The 12248-nt window shown below is 35.6% G+C and overlaps 1 protein-coding gene across 1 annotated transcript in view; it reads left to right on the forward strand.

Moving 5' to 3' along the window:
• PARD3 (par-3 family cell polarity regulator) overlaps positions 1–12248 on the forward strand; it is a 647142-nt gene that overhangs the window by 485268 nt on the left and 149626 nt on the right. Inside the window, exon 21 of the mRNA XM_032395672.1 lies at positions 11251–11493. Coding sequence (XP_032251563.1) covers positions 11251–11493 — 243 coding nt within the window. The remainder of the gene's footprint in view (positions 1–11250; positions 11494–12248) is intronic.

The raw sequence follows: 12248 nt of genomic DNA on the forward strand, positions 1-12248 counted from the left end.
AAGCCCCTGTTGGCTCTTTTCCACCACTCAGAAGGATTGGGCTCCAAACCCAAAACAGAACATATTTAATTCAGTGATCTGTGTCACTCAGGCCCACTTCCCTACCATTATGTTGACCAAGTGTCCAAAGTAACATTTGGCTTTCTGTTGTGTTTGTGCTCCAGTGGTATCTCTACTTAGGCTCTAAAGGTTGACATATAAGCTGTGTGGTGTGGGAGTTCCCCAAACAGTGTTTAGTAGCCGAAAAAGGGTTCCATATGCAAATATGTTTGAGAAACACTTGGTTAAACCAATTTATGCATACTTCTTTACTCCATTATTTCTCAAAACCCTACTTTGGTTAATGTACATTGTGAATCACCAAGAAATGAATAGAGATCCCTCATTTCCTAACTTATTTATTCACAGAACATCCCCCTTCACTTGTTTTCTGTGAAATACCAACATCTCTCAGAATTCAGTCACTGGGGAAATACTGGTGGCAAGCAAGGCCATTGGCTCCTGGGTCCGCCATATCCGGCTCCCTCATCTGACTGGCTGTGGAACTCCGGGTTGACTGTTCCGTAGAATCGTGAGCAAGTGTAGAGCCTGTGTTTGGGAACTGCTTCTACATCATGGCTTCTGTTTTGTGTAGTTAGGCATCTATTCCTGAACTTTGATTTTCTGTTTTCTCTTTCCCACATGTTTTTCACCCGTTTAAAACACATACCTTTTTAAGGTCTAATTCTAATGTATTCTAATTCTATCTATAGAAAATTTGAAAGAAAAAACATAAATTTAGAACTGGAAAATAAAAATTTATCTGTCATAATACCACTGTTAACATACTGGTCTATGCCTTTCTAATTTATTTCCTATAAAATATGTATTTCCACACATGCGTACCTTTAAAAAGCTAAATCTATTTTCATTTTTTTCAAATTTATTCACTTATTTTAGAGAGAGAGAGAGAATGCACGAGCAGGGGGAAGGGCAGAGGGAGAGGGAGAATCTCAAGCAGGCTTCCCGCTGAGCATGGAGCCTGACTCGGGGCTCAATCTCACGACCCTGAGATCATGACCTGAGCCGAAATCAGGAGTTGGACGCTTAACTGACTGAGCCACCCAGGTGCCCCACATCTATTTTCATTTTGATTTATCTTGCATTTTATTTTATTTTATTTTATTTTATTTTGTTATGTTAATCACCATACATTACATCATTAGTTTTTGATGTAGTGTTCCATGATTCATTGCGTATAACGCCCAGTGCTCCATTCAGTACATGCCCTCTTTAATACCCATCACCAGGCTACCCCATCCCCCCACCCCCCTCCCCTCTAGAACCCTCAGTTTGTTTCTCAGAGTCCATTATCTTGCATTTTCATACATTCTTAGAAAATCATGTTGAACTTTTTCTGGAACAAGGCCAAGTCTGTATGAACAGATGGATGGATGGGAAGGAAGGACAGAAAGAAGGAAAGAGGAGGTCTGAAAGATGAAAAGCTGCAGTATCTGGCCAGATTCCCCAACTCTCAAAATTTACCTCATATGTTATTCATTCTATTAAATGAAATTTAGACATAATGTTAACTGGCTTGTGTTTTGTAGTTACTCAGCAAGGGATACCTATTCTGATATTCTTATCTGTTATCTATGTAGTAAGTTGTACTTGGAAGTATTTTCAAGGGGACTGAATGCTTCTAGTGGAGGCATGAAAAAGGTAAATGAATGTCTTACGAAATTCTCCCAGTATGTGAAGGATATTTATAAAGCTGCTAAGGAAATGTATGGCTTAAAATGTTCCATTATTCAAAGTGATAATCACTCTTAAAAGCTTTGTGTTTTCAGTACTAGGCCATTGAACTGTTTGTGCCCACAAGTGGTACTCCCCCTTCTTGGTGCCTCATTTGCAACTCTGTGCAGCATTTGTGCACGTGGTTCCTATTCACCAGCATTTCTTTTTTTGGTTTTACCAATTGTTTCCAATATCTGCTTTACATAATTACTTGAAATTTTGATAAAAACTTTTTTGTGGTGTTTCTTAGTTGGCAAAATCCTTTTCAAAAGATGATATATGTTTATTAGTTTTTGCAGAAATTAACATTTTAAAATATCATAATGTAGTAGTAAAGTATGTTTAAAGTGCATGAACGGAAAGTTCGTGAAATTATAGGAGGAACAATCAAGAAAGCAGTAATAGGTGTATTCCCTGTGCATCTGAAAGAAAAAAGAAATTTTCACTCATTTTGGCTTGAAACTTAGTATTCAGGCTCCCTGAATTCTGACAGTAGAACCCAGATAACCTGGATGATCTTTGCATTTAGATTGTATATTGTCATTTGAACAAGGCTCAACTTTTGAAAATTAACCTTTTAATGGAAAATATACATTTTTCTATTCTATAGAAGAGCTTTTCATATTTTCTCTGACCTCTTGAATCCTTCAGAAAAGTTAGCTTGAATCACTGAGATTAGTTCCATCAGGCATTTTTTAGAAAAATTTATTGTTGCAGGGGAACAGAAATTTTAAAGAATCTATTGACTATGTGGAAGTTCACTTACTTAGACCAATATTTGGGCACATTAAGCCTTGGGGGTGTGTGTGTGTGTGTATTGATGAATTTTGTTGATAGACTGTAACTGGAGTAAGAAAAGGCAATTTTATATTTGATGAGAGCTGTCTTAGATGTATTTGGCATTGCAACATCTCTTCGAGTTGGAAATAACTGAAGGTGCTTTGATACTTGTGAAAGTCAGAACATAATGTGAGTGAATGAGTATGTATAGGAGTGTGTGTGTGTGTGTGTGTGTGTGTGTGTGTTTGTGAAATATTATTCTAGTGTTCCATTAATCAGTGTAAAAGAGAAGTTTTTGTTTCACAATATGTTAAGTACACAACATGATGGTATAAATTTTGTATTATGTTGTCGTACCCTCTCTCAGGGATCCCTTGTATTTGTTAAGAGGGAGAAAAGATTTAAGCCTGTTAACATTAGAAAATTGATGCAAAGCAATATAATCAGTGTGAAAATAGGTAACTGCAGAGCTTTGGGAAGGGGATAGATTGACAGGCTAGAGTTAATAATGAACACTCCCTGGAAATGGTCATTTGGGGTCTAGTTCCCAAGAACTTATGTATTTAGCAAAGTGGACAAATTCTACACCCATGCTTAGGCACAGGGGCTCACAGGGAGGAGGCATTCTTCTGACTCCTTGGATTCTTTACAAATTGTAGTTGTATTAGCCATTAGGGTATCTCTTTGACTACTTTGATCTCTTTTTCAACTTTTAGCCATTTTATATTTCAAAACTGATATCATTTCACTTGAACATTAAGGGATGAAGCCTAACTTCCCCCACCTATCATATGATTCCTCTGTAGATCTCTAACCTGGCCTTCTTTCCTTGAATGGGAAACGTGCCTTCAAAACAGTTGGTCCTCCTCATGAAAAAGTTTTTTTCGGGACCCATTTAGAATATGGAAGTTTTTTCTTCTCAGTCCACTTTTACCTCAGTATTACAAAGAGGTTAAAATCCCACTTAAAATAGGACTGTTTTCAAAGTAAGACATGTAGTGGAATGTTGTTCCCCTTTTGGGAATTCGGCATAGACGCCAAATTGGAAGCATGCATATTGGGAGGTGGCAGTTAGATTTCCATAGCAGGGAGAACTGAAGGATTGATGAGTTGAACCCACTATTTCCGAAGTCCGCCATTTGCTGAGGTGTTTTGAGCGGCAAATAGGGCATTCATTCAGTTGACACAAACTGCTATTGTATTGAACCATTCCTTTCAGTTATCTTGTAGTTTAAATTTCATTCTGCCATACCTTTAGGTTTTATTTGATGAATGTCTGTAATACTGATTTTTAGAGAAAGGAAATACTGTGGGGGAAAAGATCCTCCAGGAACTTTGTTCCCAGAATGAGGCTTCTGGATGGCAGTGCAATGAGTTGGGGGTAAAATGTTTCCCAAAAGAGTTGATTGTAAGATCTTAAACATTGTTTTGAAGATATTTAACAACTATCTAATATGTAGCAATCCAAAATTCATTTTAATTTTTTCTGGTAGACTGATATTAGTATATGTTATCTTCTGTACACATTTACAGCATTTTTTAAAAATTAACATCACTACAGGTCAATTTCAGTTTCTTGGAATATTCTGAAAAATGCACCATGGGTGTTCCATGTATTGAAGTTTTGTAACTTTGGAGGTGAAATATTTGGGATATAACTAACTTAAGTACGCCATTGATTTCCATCCCGAGGAGTGGGTCACTCAGTAGTGATCCTCATGCCTGTACCTTTTCTAGCTTTATAAAGACCATACTTCATAGCCATAAAACAGTTATTTTCATCTTACTCTACTGCAATTAGTGCTAAAAGCCATTTATTGTAAAAGCAAAAATCCTAATGAACAGAAATGTTACAAGAACAGAAGTCTTGTGTGTTTTATCTTCATCATGCATCATCCATTTTAATTAGAGAGAAGGGTAGTGAACACTGTGACAAGAGTCTAGAATTAAAATCATTAATTGATGTCAAGCTGAAGAGAGACTGTTAGCATGAATTTAGTAACAGCAGGAAAGAAATTAACCTTATTACTTTATTTAGTATATTACATTATTTTGTGTATTGTTGTCTACGCAGTTTCAAGGCAATTTCATTATCATAATGGAAAATACTTTTTTTAACAGAAAGGGTGTTTGAACATATGTTTGAATATAGCAAATTGACATGATAAATTCTTCACTTGTTAAAAGTCTTAAAAGTTTTTAAAATTTTCTTTCTTTCTTCTTCTTTTCTTTTTTTTACATTTCAAGAATAGGGAAATCGTGCCTGATGATGTTCCCTATCAACCTCCATCACTACAGCTGTCTGCCATCATTTAGACCTCAGAATAGTTCTCTTGTTTATAACTACGAAGGACTGTCTGAAATGCTTAAAGCAATAGACATTTATTTCTTTGGCTACGTTTTGGGCTAATCAGTTACCTCTGTCATTGCTGAGGTTTGGCCCAAGATAAGTTGGATGGATAGTGCTAAACAACAACCTGACTGTTCAGAAAAACGAATGGCTCTTACATCTTAGAGATAATTTGTGACCTCAGGGTCACGATAAAAGAATAGAGGGGGTGTCCTTTTAGAGCATTGACCATCTGGAACTATTAAAGGCTGAACTGCAGTGTACTCACTGTCTTTTTTTAAAGTTTCCTTAAGAAACTATACTATTTTTATTAAGACACCAAAAATATTTTCTCCCCTGAGTCAAATATTTCTTTTCTAATTAAGTCTCTCCAGAGAGAATGAAAATATATCACATGTAAATATAACATGGTTGTGTTCCTAAGTCCCTTTTCTCACTTTAGAATAAACAAGACATTCAAGTATAAAAGTATATAACAAAATAATTTGTGTCTTTTGTTAATTTGACTGTGAATTGTCACGAAAATTCACAAAAACCATAGTGCATTCCCGGTTTTGAAAATCTACTGTTCAGTGCCATTTGCATGGCAGCAAGCTCATTAGCAATAATTCCTAGAATGAACTTTAAAACGCACATTGGTCCAAGCTGGTAACCGGATTCATTCACCTGTTGCAGCTCTAGCCCCACTTCCGGGGCACAGGTGTGCTGGAGTTCCATTCTGAGGTTTTCAGCAGGACGGTGAGCCGCCAGGGAGGGAAGGAGAGGTGCAAACAGCTTTCATGGCTTTGGGGATGAATTCATTGGTGATGACAAGATAAATGATAAAAAATATAAGTCTTTATGTTATTGGAGCTGAGAAAAAAAATTAATGCTTTTAGAAGGTGCTGTAGATGTGACTGTAATGTTTATTGGATTCAATGATTAGTGGCAATTAGTAATAGAGTACAAATTTGGGTAAAAGAAAGCAGATGAGAGCTGGGCTTTATGAATAGTAGCTCGTGCTGCCAAACACTTCTTCTGAGCAATTGACTTGTTAAAAATTGACTCCCAAAATGAAGATTAGTTTCTGTGTAATTTGGAACAAAAGAACATTCAATTTCAGGACCCATCAATAATATATTGAAACTATTGTGCAAGAAGTTTGGGGAGATTATTTAGGATTCATGCTTCCCTTGAGAAGAGAATGTTCATACTCTTTTTTTCTGATGGCTTCTTTTCTGAACAGGGCTGCATTTTCCAACATAAGTAAACCGGATTTTCTTCACTTTTAGTGAACTGAAGTTCAAGTACCATAGAGCTCACTCATTTATAAACCAATCTGTTACTCCCTTTGATTTCAGGAGATCTCCAAATTTAGAGATTTTGGCTTTATTTCTGTTGTAGCCCTTCAAATTTCTACAGGTTCCCAAACTTCAAGACTTCTGTGAATGCCCAGCCACCCTGTAGTTAGGCGATTCTCTGATGGTGACCAAATATAGTAGTAACGTGGATCGTAAGATGAGTGATCATAATTGAGTTTCAAATTAATATCCCATTGAGTTGAAGAAAGAAGTCATTTCTCTCTTCTGTAGTTTTTCTGGCTGAATACAGAGTCAAAAAGACAGTATGATGCAGAGAATAAAATGCTCGCTGAACTTATATGAACTTTTCATCATGAATATCCAGTGTTTAGTGGTAGTCAGCTTTTATCATAACAGCCTTGACTGTCATAATCACTCCTAAGTGAATAAGTGGACTATAATAAGAAATCCAGTATAAATTTAGCTAAACTTGACATTAGAATTTGACTTGCTATTTCTCTTATGGGTATTCTCTTTGTGGGACTTATTAGAATCTAGGACTCTTTCTTTTTTTTTTTTTTTTTTTTAAGATTTTTTATTTATTTATTTGAGAGAGAGAGAATGAGAGAGAGCAAGCACATGAGAGGGGGGAGGGTCAGAGGGAGAAGCAGACTCCCTGCCGAGCAGGGAGCCCGATGCGGGACTCGATCCAGGGACTCCAGGATCATGACCTGAGCCGAAGGCAGTCGCTTAACCAACTGAGCCACCCAGGCGCCCCTAGGACTCTTTCTGATAAAAATTGCTAACTTCCCAATAGTCTGTTATGAATTAAGACAATTTTTGGTTCTCACCTCAGGAAATAAGGTCCTTCTCAGCTGGTTTGGGGAATATGTGAAGCATTTTTGCTTGCCCACATGGCTGGGGCACTGCTCGGTGACATGTGGCTGGAAGCAGTTGCGCGGGAAGTTTTGTAACTATAACAAGTTACCCTTTCTCAAATGTCACTGGACCCCTGTTGAGGAACACTGAGCTAGGTGAATTTAGGTACTTCCATTTGATAGCTGGGAAATGAAAGAAATTAGAAAAAATTGACCAGGCAGGTCCAAAATTTGGATAAACAAGACTGGCCTCATGATGATAGGCTCGATGTAAGAAGAAAACAAGGGAGAAAAATGCACATTTTGCTTGTAATGCTATGTGACAGTTTTCCAGCTTTTTTTTTTTTTTTAAGATTTTATTTATTTATTGTGACAGAGAGAGAGACAGCAAGAGAGGGAACACAAGCTGGGGGGGGGGGGGTGGGAGAGGGAGAAGCAGGCTCCCCGCGGAGCAGGGAGCCCGATGTGGGGCTTCATCCCAGGACCCTGGGATCATGACCTGAGCCGAAGGCAGACGCTTAACGACTGAGCCACCGAGGTGCCCCAGTTTTCCAGCTTTTTAAAAACTTCTTATTTTGAAGTAATTTTCAATTTACAAGAAGTTGCAAAGATGATACAGGGAAGTCTTGTGTACGATTCATCCAGTTTCCCCCAGCTGCTAAAGCGTACATGGCTATAGTACAATATCAAAACCAGGAAATTGGTATTGCTACCATGTGTGTATATAGTTCTGTGTCATCTGATCATGTGTGTGCTTCATGTAACCACCACTGCAATCAAGAAGCAGAACTATTCCTTTGCAAAGATCTTCCTCGTGCTACTTTTTTATTAGTCACACCCACCCCTCTGCTCCCACTGTTGCTAAATCCCAGCAACCACTGATCTCTTCACCTGGTCTTTAATTTTGTCATTTTGAGAATCCTATATAAATGAAATCTTATTTTGTTTCAAAAGTACGTGACCTTTTGAGATTGACTTTTTTTTCCACATAGCATAATGTCCCTGAGATCTATTCTAGTTGCTGTGTGTATCAATAGTCTGTTTATTTGTATTGTTGAGTAGTGATCTGTGATAAGGACATACTTTGGTCTGTTTGTTCACCTGTTGTTGCATATTTTGGTTTTTCCAATTTTTGAATATTAGAAATAAAGAGTCTTTGAACAGTTGCATACATGTCTTTGCATGGACTCAAGTTTCTATTTCTTTGGGATAAATGTCTAGAAGTACAATTGCTGAGTAGTATGGTAAGTGTATGTCTAGTTTTGTAAGTAAGTGCCAGACTGTTTCCCCCAGCAGTTGTACCATTTTACATTTCCAACAGTAATGTATGACAGGTGCAATTTCTTTACATCCTTGCGAGCATTTGATATTATCACTTTTTTATTTTAACTGAACTAATAGGTGTGCAGTAATAGCTCATTGTAGTCCTAATTTGCATTTCCCTAATGGCTGGGGATGTTGAACATCTTTCATGTGCTTATTTGTTATCAGTATATACTTCTCAAAGAAATATTGCTTCATGTCTTTTTCTCTTCTAATAGGATTGTTTTTCTCATTGTCGAGTTTTAAGTGTTCTTTACATATTCTGGACATGAATTATTTGTCAGATATGTGGTTTGCAAATATTTTCTCTTGGTCTGTACTTACCTTTTCATTCTCTTAATAGAGTCTTTTGGAGAGGAAATGCTTTTAGTTTTGATAATGTTCAGTTTATATGCCTTTTCTTTATGGATGATGCTCTTGGTATCATTTCTAGGTATTATTCCCGAAGTGTTAGGTCCTAAGGACTTTCTCCTAATGTATTGTAGTATTACATTTTTGTATTTAAATCTGTAATTCATTTTGGATTAATTTTGTATAAGGTATGATATGTAAATCCAGGGTGCTTTGTTTTGTATTGTTTTTGTTTTTGGCTAGGGACATTTAATTGTTCCAGCACTATTTGTTGAAAAGAATGCTTTATTTCATTGAATTGCTTTTGCATATTTAAGAGAAATCAGTTGACCTTACTTGGCTATTTCTGGGTTCTTTCTTCTGTTCTATTGATCTGTGTGTCTGTCCCTCCATAGATTTCACAGTCTTGATTATCATGGCTAAGTGTGGTTTTTCCCAGTTTATTATTCTTTTTACAATTGTTTAGCTACTCTATTCTTTGCCTTTCCATATAAATTTAACAATAATTTTGTCTATATCTATAGGAATCTTCCTGAGATTTTTAGAAGAATCATATTAAACCTGGATATCAACTTGGGGAAAATTGACTTCTTTACTATGTTGAGTCTCTCCATTTTTTAGATCTTCTGTGATTTTTCATCAGCATTGTATAGTTTTTAGCATATAAGTCTTGTACATGTTTTGTTAGATTGATATCTCTATATGTTTATACATATCTATAAACCAACCTTTAGTTTTTATCTGTGTATCTATATATTCCATTTTTTAGTGCTTATAAATGGCCTTGTATTCTTAATTTCAGCATCCATGTTCATTGACAGCATATAGAAATACAATGGATTTTTGGGTTTTTTTGATGCTGTATGTTGTTACTTAGCTGAATTTGATCTTTAGTTCTAAACCCTTTCGGGATTTTCTGTGAATGTAGACCTGCAATGACACCATTATGTCATCCACAAACACGAATAGTTTTATTTCTTTTTTTCCAATCTGTTCAGTACACCACCCATTTCTTTTTCTAGGCTCATTTCACTGTCTAGAATTTCCAGCCCTCTGGGAGAGCAGACATCCCTAGCCTTTTCCTAATCTTAAGATTCAGTCTTTGATGTATGATGTATGATGTATGATGTTACTAACAGGTTTTTTATAGTTGTTCTTTATCAAGTTTAGGAAGTTAGCTATGCTCTATTACTAGTTCTTTTGAGAGTTTCTGCTATGATGGGTGTTGAATTTTGTCAGATGCTTTTTTCTGCACCAGTTAATATGATCATGTGATTTTCTTCTTTAACCTGCTAATTTGTTGATAACATTGATTGATTTTTGAATATTGAACCAGCCTTGAATTCCTGCAGTAAACATCACTTGGTTACGGTGTATAATCTTGTTATATAGTGCTAAATTCTATTTGGTAATATTTTGTTAAGGGTTTTTGTTTTGCTTTTTAATTTTTTATACTATCTTTATCTGGCTTTTGTATCTTTTCTGTATTCTTTTCAATATATACTTATATGTCATGTATGCTAGCAGTGGTTTACCTCAAATATGAAAAAAGCAAATAACTTTGCAATAAAATGTTAAATTCAGTCTAACATATTGCTTTATATACATAAGACTTCACTTTTAAGTACACAGCTAAATTTGTTAAGTATATAATGGAACTACTTTCCCCAACAAAAATCATTAAAATTCGATTGAGGGGCATTTAATTATTTTTAGGTAGCTAAGATCAACTTAGGATATGAATTACATCAGTATATTATAGGTTGAAAAGGCCTTTCTACCAAGTAGCTCAATAAAATCTTAGGAAATATTTAAACGATCTTCAGTAAAAGTGGTTATTTAAGATCTCTTTCTTAACTAGTTACAACACAGAAAAGTTTTATTTCAGAATTTGATTGGATACATGCCTTCTTGTCCTTAGTCTCAGGATTTGCCAGTTCTGTATACATCGCATATAATCAAAGCTGGTGTCATTAAACTGAGATCTTCCTTTGCCATTAATAGAGAATTATGGTATGGATTCATGTTTAGGTTTCATAATATGTTGTATGTGTATGATATATTTATAATGAGTAAGATGTACACAATATGTACCCACACATAAATCTATAATATATAGTATGCGTGTGTGCGTGTTTGTGTGTTGTGTGTAACTTCAAAAAAAAATCACTTCTTGCCTTAAAAAAAATTCATGAGTAAGACTCAGGTGGATGCCTAAAACTATCTGTTCCTGGTGAATTTCTAAAACTAATTAATAAGTGGCAATTTAAATTAAGATGTAAGTCATGACTGTATCTTATTGACATGAACAAAAGCTATCTAAAATTATTTTGGAGCATCCATGATATTACCTTGACAATCTAAAATGACTATACCATTGTTTATACCATCGATCTTCTTATGGCTGCATGAAATAAAATGTATTTGATGACATATTTTGATGAATGTTTCTATATGCAGTTCTTAGAAAAGGCATCATTTCTCTTGTTTCAACTTTGTTCTAATTTTACAGGATTCAAGCCAAAACTCGTGAATTTAGAGAGCGACAAGCTCGAGAGCGTGACTATGCTGAAATCCAAGATTTTCATCGGACATTGGGTTGTAACGATGAGTTGATGTATGGGGGAATGTCTTCCTACGAAGGTTCTATGGCTCTCAGTGCCAGACCCCAGAGCCCAAGAGAAGGACATATGATGGATGCTTTGTATGCCCAAGTGAAGAAGCCGCGGAATTCCAAACCTTCATCTGTAGACAGGTAGGCTCCAGGAGCAATCAAGGTATTGCTTCCAAATCAACTTTTATATAGTTTTTGACAAGGGAGTAGATTGTTCATCAGTTCTCATACCAGGACTGCCTTTTATTAATGGCCTTTAGAAAGCCATTGTGTCTAAAAGTATTGAGTTTACACAAATCGAAGGTTAATGGAAAGAGGAGCAGAGGTTTTGATAGCTTTTCTAATGATTCCAACATATTTCATCTTGTCCTTAAAATGGTTTTAGAATGGAGAACTAACCTTTAGTTTGTAACTCAAATAAAAAGCAAACTTGAAATTATGGCTTTTCTACTTAAGCTGTATTTCCTTTTGTTGCTAACAGAGCCTCTAGTTACAGTAATTAAATAGGTGGAGAGTGGCCTGATTTGTTTGAATTATGATTTACTTAAAGGGCCTCATTTTTTGGTGACATGATTTTTTATTATGAAAGAATTAGTGATGAGATGTATAATATAGCCAGTCTCCAAATTGCTTGTTAATAGCCACAGACCAAGGTGTGATTATGTATATTAGTATAGCACAAAGGAGTGAAAGGTTGACTCTGTATTAATGACTGCACACTTATTTCAAAATTTAACTAACTCTATGGTTATATATTTAGTAATGGCTATATATTTATTTTAAATTCTGAAACATTTTAAAAAAATATTTTTCCACCTGTCCATTTTTATGTTCAAACACCTTTAAAGTTTAGTCCAGGAGGAAAATAATTCTCATTTATTTTTATCTGAAACATA

Source organism: Phoca vitulina, unplaced genomic scaffold (assembly GCF_004348235.1).
Source record: "Phoca vitulina isolate PV1807 unplaced genomic scaffold, GSC_HSeal_1.0 scaffold86, whole genome shotgun sequence".
Classification (NCBI taxonomy): domain Eukaryota; kingdom Metazoa; phylum Chordata; class Mammalia; order Carnivora; family Phocidae; genus Phoca; species Phoca vitulina.